Source organism: Fusarium redolens, assembly GCF_020744475.1.
Source record: "Fusarium redolens strain MPI-CAGE-AT-0023 chromosome Unknown BKA55scaffold_29, whole genome shotgun sequence".
In the NCBI taxonomy this organism is placed as follows: Eukaryota; Fungi; Ascomycota; class Sordariomycetes; order Hypocreales; family Nectriaceae; genus Fusarium; species Fusarium redolens.
The window spans coordinates 221,964-234,965 of record NW_025763692.1 but is presented as its reverse complement, the minus strand read 5'-3'; the positions used below and the strand labels follow the sequence as shown (position 1 = coordinate 234,965).

General features: G+C 46.8%; 6 protein-coding genes across 6 annotated transcripts; 2 read left to right on the top strand and 4 right to left on the bottom strand.

Moving 5' to 3' along the window:
* Window positions 1–46: 46 nt before the first annotated feature.
* On the bottom strand, window positions 47–938 carry BKA55DRAFT_585136 (RmlC-like cupin domain-containing protein). The gene has a single exon (XM_046194414.1). The coding sequence runs from the start codon at window positions 843–845 to the stop codon at window positions 54–56; it is 792 nt and encodes a 263-aa protein (XP_046041905.1). The 5' UTR covers window positions 846–938; the 3' UTR covers window positions 47–53.
* Window positions 939–1,275: 337 nt separating this feature from the next.
* Window positions 1,276–2,141, top strand: BKA55DRAFT_217988 (uncharacterized protein). The gene has a single exon (XM_046185216.1). It carries the CDS (start codon window positions 1,615–1,617, stop codon window positions 2,053–2,055), a length of 441 nt encoding a protein of 146 aa, XP_046041904.1. The 5' UTR covers window positions 1,276–1,614; the 3' UTR covers window positions 2,056–2,141.
* Window positions 2,142–3,272: 1,131 nt separating this feature from the next.
* On the bottom strand, window positions 3,273–5,091 carry BKA55DRAFT_528282 (flavin-binding monooxygenase-like-domain-containing protein; the record flags this gene model as incomplete). Its single annotated transcript, XM_046188989.1, has 4 exons — window positions 3,273–3,999; window positions 4,051–4,741; window positions 4,795–4,825; window positions 4,876–5,091. The coding sequence occupies 4 exons, from the start codon at window positions 5,089–5,091 to the stop codon at window positions 3,273–3,275; spliced, it is 1,665 nt and encodes a 554-aa protein (XP_046041903.1).
* Window positions 5,092–5,717: 626 nt separating this feature from the next.
* On the bottom strand, window positions 5,718–6,616 carry BKA55DRAFT_668291 (uncharacterized protein). The gene is made up of 3 exons (XM_046197890.1): window positions 6,460–6,616; window positions 6,356–6,397; window positions 5,718–6,246 (listed from the first exon to the last, which is right to left on the bottom strand). Exons 1-3 carry the CDS (start codon window positions 6,511–6,513, stop codon window positions 5,722–5,724), a joined length of 621 nt encoding a protein of 206 aa, XP_046041902.1. The 5' UTR covers window positions 6,514–6,616; the 3' UTR covers window positions 5,718–5,721.
* Window positions 6,617–6,951: 335 nt separating this feature from the next.
* On the bottom strand, window positions 6,952–8,653 carry BKA55DRAFT_656267 (tryptophan synthase beta subunit-like PLP-dependent enzyme; the record flags this gene model as incomplete). The annotated part of the gene is made up of 3 exons (XM_046197446.1): window positions 8,167–8,653; window positions 7,892–8,108; window positions 6,952–7,844 (listed from the first exon to the last, which is right to left on the bottom strand). The coding sequence occupies exons 1-3, from the start codon at window positions 8,320–8,322 to the stop codon at window positions 6,952–6,954; spliced, it is 1,266 nt and encodes a 421-aa protein (XP_046041901.1). The 5' UTR covers window positions 8,323–8,653.
* Window positions 8,654–10,753: 2,100 nt separating this feature from the next.
* BKA55DRAFT_585127 (S-adenosyl-L-methionine-dependent methyltransferase) lies at window positions 10,754–12,871 on the top strand. The gene is made up of 7 exons (XM_046194413.1): window positions 10,754–11,566; window positions 11,650–11,711; window positions 11,776–11,801; window positions 11,867–11,885; window positions 11,947–12,059; window positions 12,115–12,121; window positions 12,177–12,871. Exons 1-7 carry the CDS (start codon window positions 11,214–11,216, stop codon window positions 12,797–12,799), a joined length of 1,203 nt encoding a protein of 400 aa, XP_046041900.1. The 5' UTR covers window positions 10,754–11,213; the 3' UTR covers window positions 12,800–12,871.
* Window positions 12,872–13,002: the final 131 nt, after the last annotated feature.

The following is a 13,002-nucleotide window of genomic DNA, read 5'->3' as shown; positions in this document are numbered from 1 at the left end:
TATAGGTTTTCTAATAAAGATACAACTAGAAGTAAAACATTTCAATCTCCAATTTAACCCAGTAGCTCGCTAATATCTCGCTTCGAGTTCCTCTTGATACCGCACTTGTTCAAGCAAGCATCAATACCAAGGGCAATATTCGCAGGAATATGCGGGCGGAAAGACTCAATATCTTTTCCATCAATGGTCTGTACACCGCCCAGAGTTGCCTTAACAACATCACCATTAAGGGAGAAGAAGTTCTGGGCGATCTGGTTCACACCAGGATCAGCATTATCGAATGCAGCAACAAACACAGCATCTTCGCAATCAGGGTTGAATTCTTGATGAATAGCGCCCTGGGGAAAGACAGCCATCTGGAAGGTATCCATCGTGTTGGCGATAGGTTTCACGCCATTCTCAACAACAAAGTTTGTAACAAGACGACCTTTGACAACAATGTTAAGCTCCGTTGCTCGGTTGTGAACGTGTGCTGTATTCATCCCACAGGGCCCAAGGAAGGCGACTGTCATGGAGGCTCCATTTCCGATAAGAGCAGGCATGGTCAGAGCAGTAGCTGACACAGATTTGCCACCTTTGCCAGAAGCCTCTCCGGCCCCGGTACCAGCCTTGAAGTCAAAGACATAATCGCCAGGCTGGTTCAAAAGCTTGACGCGCTCGGCCTGAGTAGGGGCAGTAATAATCTTGGAGATGAGGTCTCGGTCCCCACTTCTTGTGTTGATAGGCACGATAGGAGGCAGCATGTCATCGATACTGTCACCTCGAGGCTGATGGGAAGACAGCTGAGCAGCCCGGGGAGCGGCGAGGGCAGAGCCGGCAAGAAGAAGGATTGATAAAAATTGCATTTTGACGGATTTGTGTTGTGATTTAGAGATATATAGGAATGGAATGAAGATATTAAGTGCAGCAAGTCTTAGATGCTGTTGAGACAGAGTTAGAGAAGTGCTTGGTAATGATAATATTTCCTATTTGCGGTGCTATACTCGTCCTTATAAACATATTTTCTCATCTTCTGAGAATCTACTATTTGCTTATTAGTGGCGGTATACGTATTTTGAGCAATCACTTGGCCAGATGTCAGGGGTACTGCATTAGTTTTCAACTTTTCATATGGTTGCCGATGACAAGGCTGGACACAGCCGCACTTGATTAAAAACGGCTCGGGTACTAACCAATTAACATATTCGTTCAGGCTGACAGATTACTCAGCCTCCGCCGAAAGGATTTCTTTATATGGGCCTGAGGCTTTTTAAAATAGGAGCCAACTCGCTTAAAGCTTGCTGTTTTCCTAGTGCTCATTTACATGCCCTAACTAGGCTAAAATGGCCAGCATGCAACTCCTTATGCATAGATATAAGGATTATAGTTATTATTAGGGCTCACAGTCAGCTTACTCCGGACGATACTAGCTGTAAAATGATTGGCCATCTGAGGAGGCGGTGTCGGTGAGGCATCAACTGCGGCTGACAGGATCGTGTTGCATGGCAATTTTGCAAAAGTACTTTTGACGCTGAGTCCCGCTTGACTAGATCACGATATAAGATGACGGCCACGCGAAGATAAATCTGTTTGAAGGAACCAAACCAAGCTTACACCAAAGACCCAATATTCAGCATGGACCTCAGTGCACCCTCTGGCTACGAGTCATACTCCAACCGGCTCGACCCTCACGACGAAGTCGACAACGGATATGCTGAAAAGAGCCCGCGTCCGGTTTCTGATAAACAGGGGCTCCTCAAGCAGCGCCATGCGCCGCAGAACAAGAGCGTGAGTATCTTTGATACCACCAGGCTGGCCCTGCGCGTCCTCATCCTTCTACTTGACCTCAGCATCCTGAGTCTGCTAGTTCATGGAGTCAGCGTTTGGAAGACGACGCACAACTCTGTGGACAGGAACGAGGACGGCTGGGTGAGAACCCGATGGGCTTCGGTCAAAATGCTGTCGACGTGGTTAATGCTAGCAATCGCAGCATTTGCATCCTTTGTCCAGGCGGTAGCTCTAGTGACGCGCCTCAGCTTTGTAAGTTCTGGGCCAGACGAGTCATACTTGATTTGAAGACGGTCTAACAAGAAGATAGTTCCGCTCAATGCGCGACGGCTTGGTACATACCAGCGCCGTCCTGGCCAGCTCTGGTGTTGTTATCGCAGGCTGGATAGCCGCAACTGTTTACTTCATCGTCGATAAGGAAGTGCTTCGAAACAACCACTGGGACCTTTGGTCTTGGTCATGCCGGAACAACTCGCGACAGAGCTATATTCCCTGGGCGGGTCTATGCACAGAACTGGCAAGTTAAGCCTCCATCTAATGCACATTTTCTGCATATTAACCATTGCTTTTATAGTCTTATACCTTCATTACAGGTCTAGTTGTTATAGTATTAGAGATTGTTAGCTTGGTTCTTTTTATTATTTTATCAAGAGGGATAAACATTTTAGGAAAGTATAATAGGGCTAGCTTAGGTTAGTTTTATAAGCGGCCATTTTTAATAACAGCAAGCAATAATAGTAGTATAAGTTCAACCGTGGTGTCGAGGTCGGTGAGTAACGCCTCGGCAATGCCGAGCAGTATATCGAACGCGAGTGCGATGTCCGTAGGGAGAGGCCTTTCGACTGATTCCAAGTGCCATGGGACGAACTCGGTATTTCGACGATGTATAGGCGCAATAGGTAGGCGTTCACATTCTCCACAAGGTATCCATGCCTTTATCGATTTCCTTTGGTACGTCGCGAAGACTCCGACTAGTCCTTCCGCCCAACGGCTTTTTACTGATTGTCCGTCGACCGTTGCATTATCGTCCTGGCATCTCTGTTTCCTTCGAGATGGAGTCTTCGCTTTCGCCAAAGGCTTGGCAATGATGGACTGTCAGGACATTTTATTCACGGGAGATTGACAAAGAGCCGGAAGCTGCGGAAGTCGCCAAGAGAGCGCAGTGCGTGGCCTCGCTAGAAGCCACGGGCTTGAACCCTGGAGTCCAGGTTGATGAAGCACTAGCGCTGAAGTTTAAGTTATTAGGAAACCCTATCTAAGTCCCGAGGTGATTGCCGAGCCAGTTCATGATCGGTGAAGAATGAAAGTTACGATCTGAAAGCTACCAGTGTACCAAGATGTTCAACTGACAAGTGGAATAAATCTATCTGCATATCGAAGACATTCCTGTCACTATTACCCCAAGGAATTTTATAGCTCTAACCAGCAAAATGATGTTGTTGTCGCTCTCAATCATAAACCTCTCCTTTGCACCCTTCTTCAAAAAGAATGATATACTCTCCAGATCAGGCCTTGTCCTTGCCAAAGTTGTCAGCAGCATCATTCGCCTCCATGATAGCCTGTCTCGCACCAGCCCAAGGTTTCCTCCCGCGACCAGTGTCAAACAGCCTCAAAACATGGGCTGATAAGATACCCGTCATGAGCTTGTTGTACAGTTCTCTATCCTCCCACCACAGCTTCCAGCATCTCCCGTTCGTCCAATTTCCCAGATGGTCGTAAAGACCTGTCCCAGCCACGTCATTTAACCATCGGTCAAATCCCTTGTGACCAATGACACCAGTAAACTTGACATCGCCGCCTTTGCTCAACTTGACAATATTATCAATGAAGGCATCGGCGTCTTTGTTCATTTCTGCAGGAGAGGGCATCGGATGCTTGTCACCCCAGAGTTGAGCCAAAGCCATGGTCATCAAATCATAAAGCTGCCAGGCTGGTCGCTTTGCCAGTGTTGTTCCAAGGAAAGCCAACTGGTGAGGACACTGGATGGACATGAAGCCTCGGTACAACCGGGCGACTCGTCTGTCAGCTGTGTAGTGAGGCTGAAGCTTGGCGAACGAGCTAGGCGATAGATCAACGTTGTAGGGGTCGTATTCTTTGGGGATGAATGAAGCCAAGTCCGGTGACAGCCCAGTACAGAAGAGTATCAGATCAACGTCGGTGGCTTCACTGCCGTCAACGAACTTGACCGACTTGGGACCATTGATCTCTGCAATGCCTGGAGCGCTTCGTAGTCTGCCTCATGTCAGTATGGGTTTTTCTGCATGATAAATCTTGTGTACGAACCTTCCACTGAGGAGATAACCTGCCAGATCGTCGCTGACAGTCGGTATCATGTGTTTCGGCCCAGGCATCTTTCGCCCATCTGTAAAAGCAGGGTGCGATGACAGGCCGGGAAAGTTGTCTTGCTGAATCTTCTTCAACTCGCTAAAGAAAATGATGGACATGAGCCATGCATTCACCTCTTGAAGAAAGAAGATCAATTGAAGCAGTCGGAATGAAAGCGTAAACTCGAGAACCTTGTTGTCTTTGGTGATCCGAGGTAAAATGAGAACCTTTTGTCGATGAGATACAATCAGTTTATTCGCACCAGCCCTGTGAAAGCCAGAGATGGAATCCGCTGCAGTACTTCCAAGACCAACGACAAGGACATTCTTGCCCTTGTACTTGGCAGGATTCTTGAAAGCTTGAGAATGGAGTACTTCACCCTTGAAGCCTTCAATACCCTTGACGTTGGGGATTGATGGCTTGCTGAAAGATCCTGTGGCGAGGATCAGTCGTTCAAATGTCTCTTCCTGGATCTCAGCATCGGGTTTGCTGGTCGAGCGATATGAGAGACGCCACATCTTGGAGGCTTCATCGCGGGAGACACCAACGACTTCTGTGCCGAATTTGATGTGATGAATGAGCTTGAACTCTTTGGCGTATGATTGGAAGTACTCTTCAATCTGTTCGCCAGTTGGATACATTGGATATGCTGTGAAAAGTTGGCGAGAAACTAGGAAGTGAGCGGAGAAGAGGACGACTTACATTCTGGCATGGGAAAGTCGGTCATGACGCCCTGGAACCGTCAGTACCTCTGCCAGTCGTCAATCACCGGGAGGGACGCACCGTGAGCTTTGACGTGTTGGTAATTGTCCCAGGCAATACACATGTCTGTGTAGGGTCAGACGTGATATGCCATAGACCGCCGACGTATTCATTGCGTTCAAAAGTGGTCACGTCGAAGCCCTCCTCAGCAAAATTCTTGGTCGCGATCAAGCCCAAGGGACCAGCTCCCACGATCGCGACCCTCTTTCGCAAGCCATCTGAGCCAAGGTTCATCATTGCGCAATTATCGGAGATGGAGGTCACCTGTATAAAGAAGCTGACCAAAACGATCAAAAGGAGTTTCCTTAGGCTGACATACAACATTACAATATTCTATATATACCAAAGTACTTCGGGATGCGAATTGGCCAATTCATCCGCACAGGGAGAACTCTCAGTGTGAGGACACTAAAGATGACAACCAGCAGGGGAAACAATGGCTTGGCTGCGTCAGCAAGCGCCTGGAAGTTGGTTTTCTCAGGTCATTCTAGGGATCGGGCAGCAGTTGGTCCGCTATTTTATTAGCGAACAGACAATCCACCAATCCTAAATCCTGCAGGTTGTTCCCCAAATCCCGTAATCCCGCAATCCTAATCCTGTCATCCCTCAGCAGATGCCAGTCAGCGCTGCGTGTCGCACAGACATTACGCATAGCAGTGGATGAGCCACTGAGTTCCCTGTAGCACTGTAACTTTACACAGGTCGGAGCATTCTCAGTGCATCAGGCCACTACAATGGCTGCTGGAAGGCACTGAGACAAGGCCTGTAGCAGGATCTGCTGCCACTCAATTCAGTTCAGAGGAGAGTATCATGGAGGTTTTCAAGGAGGAATATTTACAGATGACGAAACTCGTCTCGTGTGTGATCTTAAGTGACATAGTCGTACAGAATGCGTGCAGTCTCACTTACACTCCCCTTCCGAAACGCAACGCGCGCCGTCCATCTTCCTTGCTGAACTCCCCAAACCTGCTCATTCTGCCACGGCTCAGCACTGGGCCCCGCACTCTTGATGCTAATACGAACAACCTTTGATGTCTTCGCATCGTAGCCCTCCCAGCCTTGTTTGAGAAACTCAGCGACCTCCCCAATAGTATTAGGTTCCGTCATTACTTCCTCAATCGTGCACATCCAGATGCGACTCTTTGTCTTGCCAATCATGGGCTCGTCTTTTTCCTGCTCAACGCCATCCATCACCCGCACGTCAGTGTTGTCCGTCTGAAAGCCAACGGCTCGTAGAGGTGCAGCGCCAATGATACCGAGGCCCATGACGGAAGATGTAAGCTTGAAGCGGAACTTTGAGGATGCATCGCTTGGATCAACGGGTTCCACGGTGATGTGAATCTTGATCTTGGCTATGCTTATGACTTTGCGGATAGCATAGGGCACGCCTTGCTGCAATCAAGTATTTAGCAATGATCTAGGCTTGCACAAGAAAAAGAAATATCTCGGGTTCGGTGTACTGGACATTGGACGGAAGTTTGACTGAAGATGGGTTTCTTACCAGGGCTTGAATTGGGTCTTGAGAATCGCTTTCTTGGTTGTTCTTGTAGTCATTAGTCTCGGTTTCATTCCTCAGAGTGAGTCTGAGCAAGTGTTCAAACGAACCTGCATGAACACCGCATCGAAGTTTGGCAGAGCCAGGTCTGTTGGGACTGCCATGATGTTTGTTGTTGCAACTGGATGAGAAACTTCGTAGAAAGCTGTGACGGGAATTTGATTCCGACTAGCAGGAGTATTTTATCACAAGCAGGATTGATCCCACAGACTTGGTTTGCTCCGAGACATTTACAATATGTTGTGTAGCTCGGGGAGATTATACCCCGATTAGCTTGATGGCTTGCAGCTTACTTGCAGCCTCAATGTCGATGAACTGCATGGACGAATTGCGCGAGAAAATGGAGTCTCAAAAACTGGAAACATGATTCAAACTTGTGTATTTCAGTGTCATCATATTTAGAAAGAGTAATTGGTTTCATTGAATGTGAATCATGATTTGATCACCACTATATTCGTAGCTACAGGATCTTTCATGGAACAAATCCCAATGACTGAATGCAGTGGCTCCAAATTAATCAATGTATTACCTGTCTCTAGCTGTCAACCTAGCCATTGCCTCGTTTCGATATCTGATGTAGAAGTCGTCGAGGTTTCCGTCTCAACGACAGTCGTACTACTAGACCATCCACCGTTTGCCTCGAGCGATGATGTTCCCGGATAACGCGTTTCTGGTTCCTCATTTTGGCCTTCCATTGCCCTCTCAGCCATCGACGCTTGCTTGACGATATTCGGTATCTTGGAGAAGTCGAGTTGCGCTTCCGACGTGATGGCGATAAAGTTCTGTTCCGATTCCAAGAGTCCCTTTGATAGAATCCAACTCTTCATCCCGGCAACAGCCAGTGCACCTTCTGTGTCAACAAGTTGTCTCGTGTCTTCATATATGCTCTTTGTTGCTATCAAGACTTCGTTGATAGTGACTTGGACTATGTCATCCATCACATCGCTGCAAATTCGAGCAACTTTGGGGCAGATGTTCCTCGACAACAGATGCTCTTCCAGCGTTATCTGTCCTTTTCTGCGTATTAGCTCGGGGATCTCTGTTGAGCCGTGAAGCTCGACCCCAATGACTTTAATGTTAGGAGTGATGCGCTCAAGGTAGATGCCCACACCTGCTATCAAAGCTCCGCATGAAATCGGGCAGAAGACCGCTTGGACCTGAGAAGGAATCGTCTGCTGTATTATCTCCAGTCCGATCGTGCCATGTCCTGCAATTATGTGCTCATCTCCGGGCTCAGGAATGAGGGTCATATCATGAAGTGACTTTAATCGTAAACACTCCTCGTTCACAGCATCGGCACTATGTCCGTGTAACGTCACAGTACTCCCCAGACGAGTTAGTTCCTTGATCTTGGCTTTTGAGGTGTGCTCTGGTAGAACAACTATCGATGGGATTCGAAGCTTGCTTGCTGAGTATGCTACAGCTAGAGAATGGGCTGTGAAGTTTTAGATACGGACTTGTCTCCTTCGGGGTTCGACTTACACGCAGAAGACGTAATCACGCCTTTCCACCTCTGCTCCTTATGCAGGTTGGCAATCCTGTTATATATCCCTCTTAGCCTGTAGGAGTATCCAGGTTGCATATCTTCCCGCTTCAACATTATGTTGCATCCCAGTTCCTCACTGAGACCGCTTGCCTTAGTCAAGGGGGTAGGTTTGGCCACCTCATGTACTCTGGATGTAAGGATAAGCTGCAAATACTATGACTGAATTAGCCTTTCTGCGCATACCAAGATTCGGGTGCAATCGAAATCATACGTCGGTTAAGTCTCGCGAGTAGTTGCATTTCGTCGAAGTGGAAGACAAGTCCATAAGAGTCGACTGCCAGCTGTTGATATCATCATGCTTGGGCGACCGGCTCAGCGAAGTGTGTTTCTCAACATGTGAGATATGTAAGTTTGACCTTTGGAACATCTCGTCGAAGAGGGAATGGTATGGCCCGGGGATATGCTACACTGTCATGTGCGAGGGCTCAGTTGTGAGGTCGATTATATAATCCTACAGAATGAATTCCGGCGTAACAAAAGTGCGGCTTCGGCGTAAATTAAATTTACAACCTTAACCCTTCGCTCCTTGGTGCTGTTTCGTAACAAAGAGGCTTATAGACAGTTATAAATCGGCATCCTATCAGATCTGGTATCTCAGCACGTCACATTGCCATTTTGCTGCGTTCAACATCTTGTCATTACACACGATCTATTGAGTAACTATGTGGGATACAATAAAGGTGGTGAATTTGCAAGTGAAGCTGCGGGCGGCGGTCTTCTGTCACTCGGGGATCCTTGAACGTAATGCAGGATCAGATGGAGTAACTTTGCGCCGGTGATCAGGCTGACTGCATAGTCTTGGCAGATCATCCTGCGTTAGCTAGATCGCGCTTCTGGTCTAGCAGATCTACCGTACCGGGGTGGCATGCATTTCACCTTCAATCAGTATGCATGTTGTAAGTAATTTTCCAGGTAAGTAAAAATGCCAATAACGTATATAGAGTTTCAAGTAGCACCAATCATGACCTTTAAATGAAGCAAACAGACCTTTGAGGTCTAAAAATTGGCTTGATCGTGATAAGAGCCAACTAAAGTAACTTCATTCATACATATATGAGTAACAGAGATACAAGTTAGACAGCCAGTCTGTCACTTCATGAGCCCGAGCTTTATAAAGATCACCTGTGTACTCAGAGGAAATTCCCAATGCCTTCTACTCGGCCGAAATATCTTGATCAACCAATTAGTGGCGTTCTCATTATTAATTCAGGCGTATAGGTACTGCCAAAGCTGTTGGGAAAGTGACCCTTGATAAGCAGCATCTTAAACACTTGATGCGACGTATGAGGAATTCGGCTTCAGAGTACTCAGGCAACGTAAATAGCCTGCTCACATTACTCAAGAACCGTCCTTGGAAATATAAAGGATATTACTCATGCTATGTCATGTTCTCGTTACTAGCTTCACAAAAACTAATTGCATAAGGGAACGTGCGGCATTGTCGAAACGCTGCCTATGTTATATGCATATAGTTCTCATTAATACTTTAAAGTTATCCTAAGTCATTCTTGTCTCTTTTTTTGGGGAGGATTCTCTCACAGGACTTTGGTGCTCCTTCCAGTGCAGACCCATATGTAATGTAACACATGAACGCTCGCCAGAATCGCATCTTGATATTGCTTGCAGCACACCATCAAAAACCAACGTGCTTCATCTGGAGCAAAAGAAGAGGTATATCAATAATAGTTTTGAGCGTTAGTGGGATATATTAATGGTTTATTCAGTAATGCCTGATATCCTGTTACTGGAGTTGGAACGCTGCGTTGCAGACTTGTTTGTGACTGAATGTGTATTAGAGCAGCCAATATTGATTTAGACACTCAACTTATACTAGTTTAGGGTGGCTTATATGTGTAAGCCCTCGCATTCACATTCACTTCTTATTGAGTTGTTCCAGTGTGCAGATTTGACCTGTCCACTGAAGTGCTTAATAAAGTTGCGAAAGTTTGGGGTCTTGAAGATGTCAATGGACTTCCTATCCATGAAGAAGCTAAGACAGCCGTTGGTGCAGTTAATACAATAACTATCTAATTGCAACCGGTAATGGTCCATGCCGAGTCATAGCTTTCGGACTATTTACAGGCCATAAGTATATAATGGTTACTTTTAAGACGGCTTTTAGTATTGACAGTTCATAGAAAGGAAGTTACTTATTCTAGGGTTTCAGTTTAAACAGTTTCAAAGGTACGGAATACATATGACCATTGTACGAGGTAACAAGTTAAAGATAAATCAATTACATATTGCTCGGTGGAGATCCCACGCTGGCCCCAGGGTAGCTACCAACGCCCAGGGTGTATTTAAGAACCTGACAAGAAAGAAAAATAGATTACAATAAGTCTTATATGGGCGCAAGAATAAATCCATCGAGCATCGAGAAGTTATATGTGTATAATGGAAAGTGCCCTCCTAGAGATGGCGGAGAGAGGTCATAAATCCAGTCTTCCTTTTGAAGCAAAGCCCACTTGGGAGGAGTCGGGTGTCGGTCACGTGACAACAATCAAACAATTACATTGAAGCGAACAGCATTGGAGATGGCGAGGCGACGAGATAACAAACGACATGAGAATCTTGCGCCACAGTTCATCCATCTCCTAGCTATAATCGCTGTAGTATTTGCAACCCTCCTCAGACGTCGGGGCTGAAAAAGAACCGATTCAAGATCAACAAATCTTTGTGTTGGTGCGTTCGGTGTTTTGTTTGCGCCCGAGGCCACAGAGCAAACTTGGGAGAAAACAACGGGTATTAATACCAGTCATTCATTATGTGACGGATTTGAAACTAATTAATGTGATAAACTCTAAAGTGCGGGCCAGAGCTAACGAGCCGTTTGTCAGTTGAGGGCACTAAGCTAAACTTGACGGGGCTAGCACTTTGATGATCTGTGAGAGAACGAGGCAAACAAACAAGGGTGCTCCTCAGCCGTCTCGGTACCCAACACAGCCAACGTCGGGGAACAAATTTTTCTTTCTTTTACATAGAAGAGCAACATGACCCCATCCAGCGTAAGTTTTCCGACCCGTGTCTTGTGTTGTGTTGGCTCTGCCGTACGGTTTAACTCGACGACGTCAGAACTGCATGCCTTTCCTGCATCAAGCAGGTCTGGCTACCGACAAAGTTATTTTATCCCATTTATTTACTTTACTTCCTCGAATCGACACCATCTGTCAAACTAAAATAATTTAGCAACAAGAGACGAACGAAAAAAACACCAAGCTGTTAGGCTTCGGCGCGGCCCGCGCTTTATTACCAACGAAAATGGCTCACTCGATGGACAACAATGGACACGACTCGAGCTCGACTCGAAGCGGTGGTGCTGGCGGGGGGTCCACGGAGTTTCTACAGTCGTCAGCCATGGCAAGGCCCCCTGCACAAACGACTCTCACCGCCTCATCGTCGTCGAACTACGCCTCTAGCGTGTCTAGTGACAGCCAGATTCAGACAGGGGGTCTCCCCGGGACACCTGTTACCCGACGCTCAGGCGGATGGGACCGGCAAACGCTCTCCCCGGCGGCGGCTGCAAGGGAAGACCATGTCGTTAAGACGAACAGTATAGAGGACTCTTCTGATTCTTCGGATGAGTTTGTTACGAGTTACAAGCCTATGGAACGGTAAGTCTCACAATCAGTTGAGGTAGCGGTTGGTTGATTGGTTGGTTGGTTCCATTGGTTGCTCTCATGCTAATGTGTCTCAGTGGGTCACGCTCCAAACGGTTCTTCCAAGCTTTCGTCGCCAAATTCACCAAATCCTCTGTTCGTTCGTTTTCCCCCTCCCCTGCTTCGCATCAGCATCCGAGAATTAACCAAACGATAACGAACAGGGTACGGTTTGGTGCCGAATAGCCAGGTATGTTGCAATCATACGTTGTGATAACGATATGGGACTCGCATACTAATACGCTTTTGGTTTAGCAAGAACAAGACAGAAATGGTATGATGCGATGACCTCGGTACTCTTTAACCCGCGGCTTTACTGATAAGATTGCGCTTAGTCATTCAACATACCGTTATCATCAATATCTTCAAGGGACTTCACTTATCACCGATAACATCAAGACCGAAGCGGGTGCTTGATGTCGGCACTGGACCTGGAACATGGGCACTGGTAAGTTTTTTTAGGGATCCCATGATCTCAACTTTTGCTGACATTGATGCTGTAGGAATTTGGCAAGTCTTTTAGGCTTTATGCCTTTTTGTGTTACTGAAGCTAACACCTTGGCAGCCACGAAATACCCTTCCTGTTCTGTTCTAGGCGTCGATATTGAACCAGTCCACCCACCTTATACAAAATCTAACTGCAGCTTCAAAACATTCGATATTACACACGATTGGGACTTTTCCAATGGCGGCAACTTCGACTTTATTCACATTCGACAACTGGGCGATATTGGAGACAAAAAGAAGTTAGTCCAAGCGGCATTCGATAATCTGAGGCCGGGAGGATGGGTCGAGTTCACAGAATGGATCGCGATCCTACAATCACCAAATCACTCATTAAACGGCACAGCATTCCGGAAATGGAACGATTTATTAGAGCAAGGAATGCGCAATTTTGGCACGACGCTGAAATACCCTGAAAAGTTCAAACCATTACTACAGGAAGCCGGGTTTGAGCGTATCATCGAGACGAGACACGGAGCGCCGACAAATGCATGTTATCCCGGGAAGAAGTTACAACGCATAGGGCATCTAATGACTCAGAATTGGTTGTTTATCATTGAGCCGTTGACGATGCCTGTTTTTACGCAAGCTTTGGGTTGGTCGCCGGAGCAGGTCAAGAAGTTTCTGGTGGATGTGAAGAAAGAAATTGGGAATACGAAATACCATTCCTTTATGACATTGTAAGTACTAAACTTCTCATATTTCCAAGGAATCCAGCTGACCAACGACTCAGAATAACGATTTGTGCCCAAAAGCCGTCAGCTGGTTCATCCACACCATCAAATTCCGCGCCAGCTTCAGTCTCGGCGTCAGAGTCAACTTCTATGTCGGAATCCTCTTTCCCACGATAACGGTGGGTGTCGTGTTGGGCCGTGGAATATGGAGTC

Excerpts from the sequence above, each read along its gene's own strand:
- BKA55DRAFT_668291 (XM_046197890.1), bottom strand. The coding sequence starts at position 6,513 with ATGGCAGTCCCAACAGACCTGGCTCTGCCAAACTTCGATGCGGTGTTC. Across the intron at positions 6,398-6,459 it reads TCGATGCGGTGTTCATGCAG|AACAACCAAGAAAGCGATTC; the intron begins GTTCGTTTGAAC and ends AATGACTACAAG. Across the intron at positions 6,247-6,355 it reads AAGACCCAATTCAAGCCCTG|CAAGGCGTGCCCTATGCTAT; the intron begins GTAAGAAACCCA and ends ACTTGATTGCAG.
- BKA55DRAFT_217988 (XM_046185216.1), top strand. The coding sequence starts at position 1,615 with ATGGACCTCAGTGCACCCTCTGGCTACGAGTCATACTCCAACCGGCTC.
- BKA55DRAFT_585127 (XM_046194413.1), top strand. The coding sequence starts at position 11,214 with ATGGCTCACTCGATGGACAACAATGGACACGACTCGAGCTCGACTCGA. Across the intron at positions 11,567-11,649 it reads AGTTACAAGCCTATGGAACG|TGGGTCACGCTCCAAACGGT; the intron begins GTAAGTCTCACA and ends AATGTGTCTCAG. Across the intron at positions 11,712-11,775 it reads ATTCACCAAATCCTCTGTTC|GGTACGGTTTGGTGCCGAAT; the intron begins GTTCGTTTTCCC and ends GATAACGAACAG.
- BKA55DRAFT_585136 (XM_046194414.1), bottom strand. The coding sequence starts at position 845 with ATGCAATTTTTATCAATCCTTCTTCTTGCCGGCTCTGCCCTCGCCGCT.